General features: G+C 39.8%; 1 protein-coding gene across 1 annotated transcript in view; it reads left to right on the top strand.

Annotated features, from left to right (window-relative positions):
* Nucleotides 1-15660, top strand: part of Osbpl3 (oxysterol binding protein like 3) — a 144598-nt gene extending 128938 nt beyond the window's left edge. The window contains exons 18-23 of the mRNA XM_026400221.2: nucleotides 1556-1634; nucleotides 2713-2857; nucleotides 7388-7532; nucleotides 10139-10265; nucleotides 11860-11982; nucleotides 15564-15660. Of these exons, the coding sequence (XP_026256006.2) occupies nucleotides 1556-1634; nucleotides 2713-2857; nucleotides 7388-7532; nucleotides 10139-10265; nucleotides 11860-11982; nucleotides 15564-15660 (716 nt within the window). The remainder of the gene's footprint in view (nucleotides 1-1555; nucleotides 1635-2712; nucleotides 2858-7387; nucleotides 7533-10138; nucleotides 10266-11859; nucleotides 11983-15563) is intronic.
* Nucleotides 15661-17113: the final 1453 nt, after the last annotated feature.

The following is a 17113-nucleotide window of genomic DNA, read 5'->3' as shown; positions in this document are numbered from 1 at the left end:
TGACAAACATTTTACTTATGTATGTTATAAACCATACAATACATTATTAGTTTTTATTCATCAACCAGTTAGTTATCTTTTTATCGTTTAGGTCACAAATTTATATATATAAAATTCACAGACATACTATACAATTCACTCATATAAAGTGCACAATTCAGTGGGTTTTATTTTTTTTAAAGAGAGAGAGAGAGAATTTTAATATTTATTTTTTAGTTTTTCGGCGGACACAAGATCTTTGTATATGGTGCTAAGGATTGAACCCAGGCCGCACGCATGCCAGGCGAGCGCGCTGCCGCTTGAGCCACATCCCCAGCCCCTCAGTGGGTTTTATTCTACTCAGATTTGTGTGGTCATTAGCACAGTTAAGCTTAGAACATTTTCATCACTCCCAAAAGAAACGTCTTTAGCAAATACTTCCCCTTCCAATTTCCCTCAACATCCCCCATCCTTAGGCAACTGCTCATTTACTTTCTGTTTATATAATTTTGCTTATTTGGGGCATTGCATATAAATAGATTCATATACTATGCAGCTAGCCACTCCTGGTCTCAGCCTTACCTCTCAGCTGGACCCCAGCCCAGGCTCACACTGGCTTCCCTGCTTCCTCTAGTCGTGTGTCCTGGATTGGTACCACCATTCATGCAAGTTAGAAGAATCTGATATCATTCATAAATTCTCCCTTTCTTTCTTGATTTCTATATAATTTTCCACTAAGCCTGTCTATTTCTCTTCCTTTAATATTTATGGGACAACTGCATCCCCACGGCTATTGATGATTCACTTCATTCCTGTTTATGCCCTGGGCGATTACAATAGCCTCTTGTTGACTTGTTTTTAATCTCTTCTACCCTTTTTCCATTCTCCACATTGCTTCTATTTGTCTTTGCAAGGTCTGTATCCAATCACATGGGTTTCAGGTTTATTTTCCCTCAGTGCACACAAACCAGACTTCTCAGCCAGGCTTATAGAGTTCACTGGGTTTTTGTTTTGTTTTGTTTTGTTTTCCTCCCTCCATCTAAATCTCTACTCTTCTCTCTAGACAACCTCGGACCTATAGGACAAAACCACATTCTACTCTTTTACATCTCTGTCTGCTTGAATAAGCTATTTTTTCTGCCTTAAGCTGCTTTTTCTCTGCCTGGTGAACTCCTAAACATTCTACCAAGCTTCATTTAAATGGCCCCTTCTGATGAACCTCTTCTGATGCTGTCTCCAGACATTTTGGTCATTCCTTCCTCTCTAGTTCCATTCAGTTATAACACACTCAGTGAGTACCTGGGCCTCTCTGTGTACTCATAAGTTGTTTCCACTTCTGTCTACCTTTTTCATGCTATTAACACTTCCAAAGGAAGGATTTTGTCTTATAGTTTTAGTTTCCCTGATTGTCTTATGATTTTCTAGGTACCCAGTTGGTACTTACTGACATGAGATATTTTCCTATATAATAACTGATGATTGTACTGTATTGTTGTTGTTCATTTATCTAGCCTGAGAACTCTTTGATCTACCTTACTGTCTTACTAAGTATGTATTATTTGGTATTTCATTTCAGATGTGAGATGGAAAAACAAATTCTGGGGTAAATCCATGGAAATTGTTCCTATTGGCACAACCCATGTGACTCTGCCAGCGTAAGTTGTTCTTTTGTGATTAGAAACTTTACAGAATTTAGGGCCAAGAACCCACTTTAGGGATAGGATGCCTGCCAACCCTATAGCAATGAGAGTATGATTTTTCTTTTAATCTGTTTGACAGTGAGTTCAGATATTTCTCATTTGGGCAGTCTCATTTTTTTCTTTCCCTCAAGAAGAAACGCCTCTTGCAGAACAGGTTTCTCTGAATAGATGCTTTTTAAAAATTCACTTCTACCCTCTAACAAGGTTAAGAATGGTAGTTTTCTTTAACATTGTTGTCTTGCCTCATTGTCAAAAATTCCTTTTTAGAAAGACATGGTCTTAAAAAAAATAAAAAGACATAGTCTCAATCTTGCAGAGATTATTGATACTTATTTATAAAGCAAAATGAGTATGACCAGGGGTTATGGAACCAGGCTGCATCAATTCCCATGCCCTCTCTGCCACTTGCTCATGGTGGTCCTCCAACAGGCTGCTGCCTTCCTTTAACATCAGCAGCTCCCTCACTGGCAACATGGAGACAACAAACCACCTTCTTCAAAGGGCAGTTGTGAAGATTCAATAGATAATATATGTAAAGCGCTTAAAATAGTACTTGGCACATAGCAAGTGCCACCTAAGCGTTTTTTTCTTATTACTGTCTCTTCATAGTTATTGTTTAATTCCATAAGTAAAATCAGAATGTTCTCTCATTGTATAAGATATAAATAATAGATGAGTAGCAAATTGTGTAAGACTCCTGTACCTTCCTCCTGCCTTCTTCCCTGTCTTGGATCAATAACTTTACACAGGCTGCTCCTGGCTCTGAGCTGCCTCCTTCATCAGAGGAGGGAGCAGGAGACTCCAGGAAACCACAGCTTCTAGCAAAGTCCCTGGTGGCTTCCAGAGTGCTGTATGGCAGAAGGTCCTCCTTGAAGAGCAGACACCCAGAGTGCCCGCTTGGCACAGTCGGTGTGAGGTCCCCGAGTGAAGGGATGAGTGACACTTGCCAGACTTAGTTTGTAATGCAGCCAGTGTTTGTATCTGCTGCTGGCTCCTCTGGGAACCATTACTACTTCTCTTCCCTCCTTTCTAGTTTTGGAGATCATTTTGAGTGGAACAAAGTGACCTCTTGCATCCACAACATCTTAAGTGGACAGAGGTGGATTGAGCACTACGGAGAGATCGTCATCAAGAACCTGAATGACGATTCCTGCCACTGCAAAGTGAATTTCATAAAGGTAATTCAGGGGTGGGGGGCTCTCTGAACATTGACCCTGGAAGGGCGGTGGCAGAGCTGGTGCCCCAGGACAAAGGGCATCTGAGGCATCTGTCACCTTCACCTCTGTGCCAACACATAATCAGAGCCAGAGGCTGCCCAACCACAGCCCCACCTTTGTTTGTCACCTGGACAAGGGCCAAGGCCCGTCCTATCTTCTTTCCTTCCACCCTTACTCTCCTGTGATCTGTCCTCAGCACAAAGCCAGAGAATGCCTTTTAAAATACGTCATCACGCCCCAACGTGGGTGCACCTTGAAGACTTTATCCTACATGAAATAAGCCAGACACAAAAGGACACATACTGCAGGTTCCAGTCACTTGAGGTCCCTCAAGGAGTCAAATCAGAGAGACAAAAAGCAGACTGGTGGCTGCCAGGGGCTGGTGCAGGGAGGAATAGGGAGTTATTTAATGGGGATGAAACGTTCTGGAAATAGTGGTGACAGCTGCACCACATTGCAAGTGTGTCATACCACTGATCCATACACTTGGAAATGGCTACATGGGAAGTTTTATGTTTGTATGTTTTACCATAAGAAAAGTCATGCCATATCAGTCCTTTGAGCAAAATCCTCCAGCAATTTCCCACAGGGTGCTGCACAGTCTGCACTCCCTATCCTCAGCTCTGTGCACATTCACTTGCACATGTGCATGCATGACACACACACTCATATATACACACCACCCTCACCCCTTTCCAACCTCAGCTCCTACTACCATCTCGTCCTTCCTCTCCATCCTTGGGCCACTCTGCCTTCTCTCTTTCCTCAATTCCTTCTTCCTGGGCTGCTCCACCCAGACCCTGATATCACCACCCAACCTGCCGGTCACTCTCTTTCTCAACCCATTTTCTTCACAGTTTTTGTTACCATCTGAAATTGCTCTTGTTTTGTTTTCCTACTCTTCATACCCTTCTCACCATCCTCTACAAGAGAAAAAAACTGGGTCCATTTTATCATCTCTGCTGCCTGGACCTGGTGGGTGCCTGGCACACAGCAGAGGTCCATCATACTCAGAGAATAAGTGGAAAGATTGGTCAGATTTTTTTAAAGACATATAGAATAGTCTTTTTATCTTTCAACTGCTTTGATTTGAGGTTTCCCTCCATATTCTCTCCCTCCTTGAATCCTTCTTGCCCTTGAAAATCTTTTGCACTTAAAATGGCTTTAAAGCATTATCCTCCTCAATGAATATTTGCATTTAACTAAGATCAAAATCATGAGCTGAGTGATGAGGTTCCAGTTGTGGAATTTCACACAATACCTCTCTGCTCTACTTGTAACCCATAGGGGACACTTATGATAAGATTGATTGGAGTCTTTATGATATTCTGTAAGTCAAATTGGGTTATAGAAAGACATAAAGCTGGTAATGACCTTATATTTGGGGAGAAATAAAAAGGATCCTATCTTGAAAGCTTCACCTAAGCTCTCTGCAAAAAAGAATCAAAAGGCAACCTGGAGCAGGAGTATATTACCTCTTGTCCAATGCAAGATCTGGATCGCCCAATTCTGAATATTTTCCCCAAGGAAATATGCTCAACTCCAACATCTACCATCTACCTTGTTCTCATCCACTTTGGTAGTTATGAGAAATGAACACTGGACCTGCCTCTAGTGCTGAAAGAGAACCTGACAGCAGATGCTGGTTACCTATGGAGTATGGCTGGGCCCCTCTGTGGCCTCCCATTGAATTGGCAGCGTTGGATTTGTTGGCAAATATCTCTAGGAGAAAATCTGACCTCTGCTTCATAATTAACTTAAGAACTTAAGGACAGTCACCCGCACACACACCCCACACCACCTCCATTTTTGTGTGACTGGAGAACTCAGTTTTAAAGTTTGGATTTGCCTCTGAGATGCTATTACACCCTGCCCTTCCTTCCCATTTTTACCTCAGCCTGGGAATGGAGAAACTGAACCACCAGAATATGGCCTGAAAATGCCACTCAACTTTATTGGTTTCCAAATGTGGATTCTGTTTTCAGCTGAAAATAGTGCTGGGATTTTTGATTTATGGAGAAATGCCTTCTGTTCTTTCATGGAGATTTTAAAGGGCAGCCAGGTAGTTGGGAAGAATTGAAAAAAATCAACTCTAGGGAGTTGGAGCTCCCTCTTCTGGCTGGAGTGTGGTACTGTACAAAACCCACAAGACGGAGCTGAACTGGGCTGGAGCTGAGCTGGAATGAATGGAGCGCGTGGCTGCATCAGTCACTGACGGCAACCAATACACAGAGAAAACGTGGGTTGTGCACGTTCCTGTGATCTGAACGAGCAGTACTAATTTTGGGGAAAAATAATAAACTGCAAATGTAAGCAACATTATCCTTGATTGGTTTGCAAATAACTACTTCCTTTAAGGAAAAAAATATGAGTTACAAATTTATTTCTTCTAAATTGTAGTATTCAGATGCATAGTGCCCTAGAAGTGAGTCACAAAGACAGCCATGGAACAGCTGCTCCATAGGAGGGGGCTTGTGAACCAAGAATAGAATTGAGCCTTTCATTCCTACATTGCATGTAGGGAAGGTAGGGGGAAATGTATCTTGCACAAATGTTAATAATCCAATTACAAACCAAATAGAAATTTAACCACTGATTTTTACTAAATAACTAAAGTTATTATTTTTAAAAAATATTTTTTAGTTATAGATGGATGCAATATCTTTATTTTGTTTATTCATTTTTATGTGGTGCTAAGGATGGAACCCAGTGCTTCACATGTTCGAGGCAAGCGCTCTGCCACTGAGCCACAACCTGAGCCTCTAAAGTTATTATTTTTTATTTTTTTTAAGTTATTATTTTTTAAAGAAAAAAAAAAACCTGAACCCAGGCATAAATGCAGACATGTAGACCAATGGAAACAGAATAGAGAACCCCAAAGTAAATCCACACATTTATAATTAACTGAATTTTTGACAGATACCAAGAATACACAACGAGAAAGAACTCTTTCTTAAATAAACAATGTTGGGAAAACTGGATATCCACATGCAAAAAGAGTGAAATCAGACCTTTCACTCACCTCATATACAAAACTCAAAATGGATTAAATACATAAATATAAGATCCCAAACTGTAAACTGCTCAGATAAAGCTTAGGGGAAAGCTCTATGACAAGGATCCAAGCAATGATTTTTTTTTTTCTTTCTAAACTAGAACCCAAAAGCACAAGCAACAAGAGAAAAAATAATAAATAAAGAGATGGGTTTTAACAAACCAAAAAAACTTCTGCACATCAAAAGAAACATCAGTAAAGAGTCAACCCTTGGAATAGGGGGAAATATTAGCAATCTGTATACCTGATAAGGTGTTGATATGCAAAATATATAAGGAACTGAATAGTAAGAAAACAAATAATCTAATTTAAAAATGGGTAAAGAGGCTAGGGATATACTTGTCTAGAATGTACAAAGTCATGGGTTAAATCCTCAGCACAGGAAAAACAAACAGACAAACAAACCAAAAACAAACCAAAAAAAAAAAAAAAAAAAAAGGACCTTTCTCCAGATAAGCTATGCAAATTGCCAACAGATACATGAAAAATATTCAATATTACTAATCATCAATAAAATGCAAATTATATCTCACTATGAGATATCACCTCATTCCTCTTAGAATGGCTATTATCAAAAAGATGAAAGTGTTGGCAAGGATGTGGAGGAAGGGAAACACTTGCACACCCTTGGTTGGAATGTAAGCCAGTACAGTCAACAGGGAACACAGGATTAAGGTTCCTCAGAAAATTAAAAATGGAACTCCCATATGATCCAGCAGTCCCAATACTGGGGAAATATCCAAAAGAAATCTGCACCCCCATGTTCATTGCAGCATTACTCATAAGAACCAAGATATAGAATCAGTCTGTGTCCATCAACAGATGAATGGATAAAGAAAATGTGCTATGTACAAGCAATGGAATATTATTCAGTCATTACAAAGAAAATCCTATCATACGCAACAACATGGATGCACCTGGCAAACATGGAAGCGAAGGAAACTAGGCACAGAAAAGCAAATACCACATGATCTTACTTATATGCACACTTTTAAAAAGTTGAGCTCAAAGAATCAAAGAGTAGTGGTGGTTACCAGGGGTTGTGGATGAAGGATGAGGGAAATGTCAGAGGACACAAAATTTCAGTTAAACTGGAGGAATAAGTTCAAGAGATCTATTGTAGAAGTGGTGAGAATAGTTAATGATGGTGTACCATGTACTTGAGAGTCGTTTCACATGTTCTCACTGAAATAAATATGGGAGGCAAAATATGTTAATTACCTTGATTTAGCCATTCCACATTGTATACGTATTTTGAAATACTGTGCTGTACATTTTAATGTCAGAAAAAACAAACAACCCCAGACCTGGCAAGCCATATGCAATATTTGGTCTAGAATCCCTCTTAGCATTCATTCTCTTGCTTTGCTTTTTCTTAATATGTGTAATAAGCTGACACCAAAGTACTACACAGACAACTCTCATTTGCATTCTAGGCAAAATACTGGAGTACTAATGCCCACGAGATCGAAGGCACGGTATTTGACAGGAGTGGGAAAGCGGTGCACAGGCTCTTTGGGAAATGGCATGAGAGCATCTACTGCGGGGGCTCCTCCTCATCCATGTGCCTCTGGCGAGCAAGTGAGTTTCAGGGCCCATTGACCCGAGTCACACAGAAGGCAGGTGGACGGGGCAAGAGGAACCACTGTCCCACAGGAATCAGTTCCATTCAGTGTCTCCAGTATCTACCTGCTTTGAATCGGGTTAGAGGGATTTGCTCTTCTTTCATTCACCTAACCGTCCCCCCAGGTCCTTACCACAGCACCGCAGATGCTGCCAGGTCCTGGGTTCTCAGCCCCAGAATAGGCCGCTGCCAGTCAATGGGCAGTCGTGTGTCCCACACATGTGACTGTGCTGGGCACTACCAAGGAAGGTCAGTGAAGTGCAAGAAGTCATCCTAGAGTAAGGACCAAGAGGAAAGTGTTACTGGAAAAAGTGACTTGGGGACTCTACAAGAGTGAGGATCCTGGTTTGACCTAACCCATGAGCTGTGCTGACCTCCCCTGTGATTCCAGAAGGTCGCTGGGTCCTTGAAGCAGCTGCCTCCCTCAACATGTCCCACAATGTTTAATCACCTTCCTACCTGAAAAATAGATTGTTTCCAAGTAGGGGCATGATGTAAAAGCTCTTAGGATGCTTTGAGCTGATAAAAACCAAAAAGAAAACCACTCATGAGTAGCTTAAACCATGAGGCTATGTGCCATTGCTTACCAGTGAGAGAGGGTGGTGGCCCTGGCTGTTACATGGTCAGTCTTACCTGGGACCAAAGACATAGATCAATGAATGGAAGCCCATCCTGCCTCTCTCAGTGTGCCATGGTGTTTCTTCTTGTGGATTTAAAAAGGTTGACAAAACTTAATAGCTCATCACCATGTGACTGTGCTCCAAGTGGGGAGGAAGGGGAGGACAAAGAGCTTGGTTCTCCAGTGCTTCCCTTTCCTCAGGAATGCAGTATTTCCTAGGATCCCCCAGAAAATATGTCTTTAGATCAAGTCAGCAGGAAATGGGCCCAGACTTGTTCTGGAAACGACGGTTGGCAGGAAGGTGGGCAGGAGAGATTCAGATGGACGTGGGTTCATCCCTTGGGGAGGGTACAATGCCACCTGAACAGAATCCGTGTTCCTCTGGCAAGCGAGAGAAATGAACATAAAGTAGGCAGCCACAGTGAATGCCTCTTTCAACAGGTGGCGGCCACTCCTTTCACCATGGCAGAGGTCACAGTGCGGCTGGAATGACTTGTCCCTGTGGTTAGCTTTAGAGGCATGCATGAGATTTTGCAAGTGAGATAGTCTCTCTCTTTTGCATGAAGTACCTAAGATGAGAACTATCAACCTCTCTGGATGTTAAAGCAGAGTCTTGACAAAGTAACACTATTGAAGCCGTCATTGTGATTCCTAACTTCACGTCTCCTCATTGGCTATGAGCATCCCTGGGCCATCTTTAAGAAGAACCACAGGCTGGGTTTATGGCTCAGTGATAGAGCACTTGGTTTGCATGGGTGAGAAACTAGGTTCGATCCTCTGCACCACATAAAAATAAAGAAAGATATTATGTCCATCTACAGCTAAAAAAAAATACTAAAAAAAAAAAAAGAAGAAGAAGAAGAAGAACCACTATCTTTGCTCTCTGGTGCCTGGGGGCTGGGGTGGAAGACACAATAGGAAGCTTTGCTATTATTTTTATGCTTAGGATACACATAGAATTGGACTAGTTACAAAGAGGACTTTCTGAAGCTTCAAAAAGTGAATCTTCAGGAAAGTTCATGGAAAGCATTTTTATTTATACATATGAATAGCGAGAGTTAATATGATAAGAGTTTTATTAGTCTACATTTGGCTTACCTGATATAGAAACTTGGGTGTGTTTAGCTTGGTTTTTTGCTAGAATTCAAGTTGGCAATATTCTTAATGTTTTTTTTTTTAAAGTTAAACATGTAAGATTTTAGGGGACAAGAGTTGGTGAAAAGAAAGGCAGTAATGGAAGAAAAGAAGACTATGTACTATGGTTTACTGATTACGTACTATGGTTCAACACTGTTCCAGGTACTGGGCAGTTTCAGGAGAGTCTGATATCACTCAAAGAAAAAATGGATTCTCCCCAGGCACGGTGGTGCACGCCTGTAATCCCAGGGGCTCAGGAGGCTGAGACAGGAGGATCATGAGTTCAAAGCCAGCCTTAGAATGTCGAGGTGCCAAGCAACTCAGTGAGACCCTGTCTCTAAATAAAATACAAAGTAGGGCTGGGGACATGGCTCAGTGGCTGAGTGCCCCTGGGTTTAATCCCTGGTACCAAAAAAAAAAAAAGAAAGAAAAAGAAAAAACAACGAATTCTTGAGAGGAAAACTCTAACTGGTCAGGGAAAATAGATCAGAGTCCTTTTAACCATGTTTATTTTCATAGCAAATTATTTTAAAACAAACTGTATGGCACCTTCACAGCATTGTTTCAATTCACTGTAGGACCGAACAGAGTTCTTACCCCTGTAGATAGAATATTAACAGAGAAGAAAATTTATAGAGAAATATGCAGCACCTATTTGTTAGTCAGAATATTGTAATCAAAATGGAATGGTTGAGAGCTAAGAGAGAACAATTGTAGCTGGGCTGAGATGGAAAAGGTAAAGGAATTAAATTGTAATCTAAATGAACTGCAAGTTAGGAGTGAATGAATGATTTATTTTTTTTTTAGATCCCATGCCAAAAGGATATGAGCAATATTATGGCTTCACACAGTTTGCATTGGAGTTAAATGAAATGGACTCCTTGTCAAAGTCTTTATTGCCCCCAACTGACACTCGGTTTAGACCAGATCAAAGGTAAGGATTTTTTTTTCAGATCTTTTTCTCTGGAGATGTAAAATTTTTAAAAAAATCTACAAAAAGTCATATTAAACAACTTTCAGGCCACCAAAGGAGACTGAGCAAGGTAGATAATGTCATAGAGTCAGGGATGGGAGGCTAAACAATTGTGTCATGGAAGAGTTGGAGACCAGCTTCCATCTATGTGTGGCACAGCCTTTATTTATCAGTAGCTCCATTTCTATGGAAATATAAAAAGAAAATCTTGATTTGAAAAGTTTCACTGCATGTAATAATTAAGAACTTCTTGTCTATTTGAGGGGTCAGGAGACCCATTTTGAGAACTAAGTTATGATACTAGGTTTGCTATTAACAAGCCGTGTGATATATGATAAATTTCTTGATCCTTCTCGGCCTCAGATTCCTACTCTGTGAAATGGAATAATAATCTTGCCCTTCAGCCATTCTAATTAAGTCTCAAAATCCAGAAGCCAAAAGAAAGATTACCTCATTTGACTTTATTTTTAAAAAAGGAAAGAAACTTTTTTGTGACCAAATTAAAAAAAAAAACATATAATCAAGGCTGAAAGATAGGTGACTGATAGAAATATGTGTTTACATCTCTTACTGTGAAGAGTAGCAACACTGTAGAAAGTAACAGGCATAGGAAAATGGACAGTGTACAAAATACATGATGCAGATTTTTCTTAAACATATGAAAAGAAGATCAGCCTGGGTCATGATATGAAAATGCTAATTTTAAAACCACCCGGACATATCATTTCTTATCAGATTGGTAAAAATTCTAAAATCTGATATGCTCTGAGTAGAGAAAAGGTTGCTCGTAGCACGAAGATGGGAATGTGAATTGCTGTAATCCCTATAAAGGTCAGGTTGATAACATATAAATTACAGACTCACCCTTTAACCCAGCAGTTCCACTTCTAAAAATTTTTTCCTCCAGATATGTTTTCCCGGGTGTAAAATGACAGATGCACAAAGTCATTCATTGCAGCATTAATTGTAAATTTTAAAATGAGGAACTAAAATGTCTACCAACAGGGAATTGTTTGAATAAATTAACTTAGAGCCATGCAATTGAATATTGCACTGCTATTAAAAATGAATAGGTCTAAGTACTACCATAAAACGATCACCAAGATATATTGTTAAGTAAAAAGGAAAGCAAAAGAAAAATTCAAGGTTATAGATCATACTGCAGTATGCTACCATTTGTGTTTTTAAGAGGGAGGGAGGGATAAGAACATACATTTATGTTTGCCTAAGTATGCGTAAAGAATCTCTGGAAAGATTCCCCCAAGACACTAATAATAGAGGATTGCCTGTGGGAAGGTTGGGGAGACATAGTGGAATTGGAGACGATAGAGACTGAGCCCCAAATTCCCTTTTATAGGTACAAGATTTTGATCCATGTCAAGATCACCAATTCACAAAATAACCCTCTGTACCTCAAGATAAGGGCTGGGAGAGGAGTCTTAGAAGTAGGAGAAGATTCTGAGTATCTAGTCTTGAACACGTGGAAGTATAGTAGTAATGATTGTTATGTTTTCTTGGAAATACAATCCTTCACTTTTTTCCCTCAATGCCTCAGATTTCTAGAAGAAGGGAACATAGAAGAAGCTGAAATACAAAAGCAGAGAATTGAACAGCTACAGAGAGAAAGGCGGAAGGTCTTAGAAGAAAGTAACGTGGAACACCAGCCTCGGTTTTTCAGGTTTGTGCCTGGATCCAACGTGGGTTGGGAGGTCTGGCTACATTTCGTGCTGCTGGGCTGGAGAAAGAGAGCAAGAGTTTCCCCTCCCCAGACAACAGCTTCTGGAGGATTTTTCTTCTCCAGAATGGCAAAACCCTTCTCTGTGCCAGGGCCTGACTTCTGTGACATTTCTCATCACTGTCCTTGGGTGGGACTGGCACCTTCCTTTGTGCAACCTTGGCTCTTTCCCAGCACCCTTGCAGGGCCTCACCCTGTGGGTGGAGTGTTTCAGTAGATGCTGTGGAAGATTCGAGGGCAATAGTCAGAGCTGGTTCCAATACCAGGCCAGCTTACGGAATTCATAGCTAAGATTGGTCACCCACATAGATGTATTTTATACAATGATAGAGATAATGCGTGATTGCCCCACTGGCTACCAAAGTGGAATTCCAAGTGATTTCACTCTTGAATGGAAGAAATTCCAATACACTTGGGCTTGGATTTGGAATATATTGAAAATAACTTGCTAAGAAAGTCTTATTTAAAACAGATATTTTATTTATTTATTTTGGTACTGGAGATGGAACCCAGGGGCGTTTGAGCACTGAGTCACATCCCCAGCCCTTTTTATTTTTTTTTATTTTGAGACAGGGTCTTCCTAAGTTGCTTAGGACCTCACTAAGTTGATGAGGCTGGACTTGAACTTGCAATCCTTCTGGCTCAGCCTCCCAAATCACTGGAATTACAGGCGTGGGCCACCACAACCAGCCTAGCCTTAATTTTTTAAAAGAGGTATGAAAGATTGTAGGTCTTCACTGTCCCCATCCCCTTTTAAATTTTAACTGAGAAGAAACAAAGGCCCAGGGAATTGTCGGTGATTTGACACAGGACCCAGTGGAACATCCCATTTGGGGACCTGGCTCTCCTGACAACGTGGCTGGAGCTCTATATGGTTTAAGGTGGGGTTTTTGTTGCTTGTTTTTGTTCTTGTTTTGTTTTATTCAAAGTTAATAGGCCTACGCATACCCAGCTCCTGCTCTCCTCCCACTGCATCCTGCTCTCAGGACCCAAACTAGTGTTGCATTGTTGTTTGGGGGTATTTTATTTGTTTGCTTGCTTTTAATGGACAAATAAAATAACTTTTAGAAGGATTTAGCTACTAATCTCTCAGCAGCATTAAAATATATATCCCAAAACATCAAAACAGCAACAAATAATGTTTCCATCTCCACAATATAGTGCACTTTTTCCTTAAGCTAATGTTCCTTCCTCCCACTTAGGATATTAGCAATTTAAGATCACACCACTAGAGTTTTATCCTGAAATATTCACAACTTCATTTAAGCATTTTCGAGAGACGCCTTAAATTCCTTATTGAAAAAAAAAAAGCAGCATATAGAAAAATGGATAAGTTAACAGTTTAATCAATTGATTTACTGACAAGTTAATGAGATATACACGTACCCTTAGCTATATTGGTTCTTTTATTTTCTCCTTCTTAAATCATCTAGTCTCATCTTTTTTTTAAGAGAGAAAGAGAAAATTTTTTAATATTTATTTTTTAGTTTTTGGCAGACACAACATCTCTATTTTATTTTATGTGGTGCTGAGGATCGAACCCAGCGCCCCACGCATGCCAGGCAAGCACGCTACCCCTTGAGCCACATCCCCAGCCCTAGTCTCATCTTTTTTTAAAAAAAAGAAAATCTATGTTTACAGAGACAGTCATTACAGTGTATTTTAGGATCATTTAAAATTGTGAGTAGCCAGACTGTCTCGGAGACTAGTTAAGGAGATTCATCAAGTGCACCTGAAATAAAAGCATTAAGAATGGCCTCACCAAGTCTGTGGAGCTCTCTGGGAAACGACTGAACATTCAAAGGCAAAGTGTGGATATAAGGCCAGCCCTGTCTTTACCGTCCTCTAAAAAGGACGTCTGGGATGGAAAAGGATTGGAAACCACCACAGTCGGACAGCCGACTCTCATTTTCCTTTTGGCTGTTAATATAATCACTTGTAAAAACTGTTTATAAAAGGATTATTATTACAGTGTAGTACTGGATGGGGAAGATTTTTTCAGTAGGAGAGTTGTTCAGCTATAGCAATCCTCCTTGAAACTGTTCAAACGAGAAACCTGGCAAAGGGCTTTTGGAGAGGAAAATGAGGGCTTGGGTGTTACTGTCGGCATCTGTCAAAGAATCGTGAAAATATCACTGGAAATTCCAAGTGGAAACTGCAGCTCAGACCAAATCAGGCCTCTTGGTACCACAGTGAACTATCTGACACACAGACTGGCTCATTTGAAACGTGTCCCTCTATTGGGATAGGGAAGCAAGTGTGATAAAAATCTATGTTCCTGAGAATGTGGGGGAACTGTGCTCCACTTTTGCTCCTAAACACGTGATAATATCAGTGAAAACTATAAATACACATGCTCTTTGACCCAGCAACGCTACTTACAGGAATTTTTTAATGAAACTATACTTGTACTTGTGTAAAATAACATAATACTTTATTTATAATGGTGAGAGTTTGGAAACAACCCAACTGTTCACCAGTAGGGCATCACTTAGAAAAGTGTGGAACATCTTACAACTCTTTAAAAGAAAAATCAGGAATCTCTTATGGCTGGAGTCACCAAATTTTCCTATAAAGAGCAAATAATAAATATTCCTGGCTTTGCATGGGCCATAAGGTCTCAGTAGCAATTACTCAACCCAGCTTTCACATAAAAGCAACCACAGATGATACTGAACAAATGTGCATGGTTGTGTCACAGTAAAACATTATTTCAAAGACCATCAGGGCTAGGAATGTAGCTCAGTGGTAGGATCCTTGTCTGGCATGCATGAGGCCCTAAAAATATGTATCTAGGTGGAAGGCTGTATTTGATCCTTGGACTGCAGTTTGCTGAGAAATGATCTCCAATATATATTATGTCAAATACTCCAGGTGCTGATTACTGTCTAGTACTACCATTATGTAAAACCTGGAGAGGGTGGAGTGTGTATGTGTGTGTGCATGGAATATTTCTGACAGAATGAAGCTGATAACATCACTGTGTCCAGTAGAAGAATTGGGAGGTTGGGAGATAGGACGAGAAAGAGAACTTTGAAAAGCTATGTTTTCTTTCGTGTCTTTTGAATTCCAATCTATGCAGTATATTAACTATTCAAAAAAGTAAGTAAATCAAGACCATTCTCTGCAGACTCTTGTGGCTTCCAATCCTTTCTAGCATTATTTTGTTTTAATGTTCACTTATCATCCTACGATCCTCCTCATGGATGTGTAGAGATTACACAGGTCATCCCCAGAGTGGTGGCTGTCATTCTGGCCACGTTTTATATACCACACAGCCTCCCTCCACCTGTCCTTCTCTCAGAAGCACCACTTTTCGCAGCCTCCAAGTTTCAGAAGTTAAGGTCAGAAATTACAAAATGGTTTCCAGGCTCCCAGCCTCCCCACAGTTCCAGTACTGGACTGTCAGGGAGGTCAAATGCATGTGAGAATGATCGTTAGGAGGAGGGGATGGAGAGGAGGGAGAGAGAGAAAATAAGAGAATGCTTTCTAGAGTCTGCAAGAAACTCTTTCCTCTTCCACAGGAAATCCAGTGACGACTCTTGGGTGAGCAACGGCACCTATTTGGAACTTAGAAAAGATCTTGGTTTTTCCAAACTGGACCATCCTGTCTTGTGGTAAAAAAAAAAAAAAAGTAAAGAGAATGAAAGATTTGTGAGGGTACTTCTCCTGTGTTTGCTCCTAGAAGCAGCACAAACTGTGTCTATCTATTTAAAAGATATTATCTAGAATGATCACTTGTGCTTAGCTTAGCATTGTAAGTATTTAAGTCCATATTTTCTTCTGTGGGTTTCTTTACAATTTCAAATGTTACCATGATTGTTTATATGAATACAGAACACCTCAATATTTCCTTTTATATATAAACTATTTAATAAAAGTGAAAGAATTGAATGTTAATGTGTGGGTTTAAAAAAAACGAAGCTTTAACACTACTTTTCCAAAGGTTAGGGAAAATTCAAATTAAATTTATGCCTTATAAAATTATGTTGGAGAAAAATAAATCAAACTCTCCCAGGTGCATTAAGAAATAAGAAAACCCAGGGTTACTCACCCATGTGTAAGCTACCCAAGTTTAATTTGGTAGCTATTTTTTTTTTTGCCTCAGACAGCTCTTGAATTGCTCAGACGAGCAATTCTGCTGGTGCTGGACTCTGAAGAATATTTTCATTTGCATTTTAGTGGTTAAGAGGATGGTATAAGATTAGTGGAATGTATGTTTTTACATAAGATGGATCTGGCACCTTCTTGAAGGGGAAGTATTTGAGTTTGTCCTTCCCTTTAGTTTTATTGCCTTATATACAGAATTATACCCTCTTGCTCAGAGAAATTGTCCTTAATTCGAGAAATCCCCATTAATTTAAAGTCCTAATGACATCCCAGAGAGGTAGCAGGAATTTTTTCCTTAGTGAGAAAGCTCAGTCCTTAATGAATTAAAAAGTGATCTCCTGCTTCCCATCCGACTCCTTTGTGGCCTCCTGTTTGACCACAGGTCTATGGAGTATGGAATGTCCCTGTTTAGTAAAAAACATACAGTGCGATGCACACCTGAGTTTGACTTTCTAAAAGTTTAGCGAGATAACGATTGTTTTAAATAACTCAACATATTTTTCTTAAATACTATCTGGTATTTTCTACCTCTTAATAAGCATTGTATTTTAGATCTTGTATAGCAAGTTTGACCATCTGCCTTATAGATAAATGTAGAAAGTCGATGTTGTTCTCCTTTTGTTTTGTCTTCCGAAAAAGCTTTAAGTGTCTTACCCCTTTCCCAACTTTCTTCTCATTTGTATCACTCTATGAGTTCTGCAGCAGTCTTGGATAATAGATTGTATCTACTGATTCCTTGAAGTGTGTTATTTCATATTACAATAATATAATTTGTGCAGTGGTTGAATTGTGTTGTCAGAACAATTCTAACTTCTGTGCAGTTTACATTAAAACCAAAGTCTAATTGTGAAGCCTTTTACTCGGATGATCATAACAATCCTATGAAATATGTCAAATGTCATGATATGCTAAAGAGATTTCTCCAGAAAACATCTTTAGATATATAAAGAATTTCAGAACATGC

Source organism: Urocitellus parryii, chromosome 3 (genome assembly GCF_045843805.1).
Source record: "Urocitellus parryii isolate mUroPar1 chromosome 3, mUroPar1.hap1, whole genome shotgun sequence".
Taxonomy (NCBI): domain Eukaryota; kingdom Metazoa; phylum Chordata; class Mammalia; order Rodentia; family Sciuridae; genus Urocitellus; species Urocitellus parryii.
Note: the sequence above shows the minus strand (reverse complement) of the source record. Positions and strands in the feature narration are given on the sequence as shown.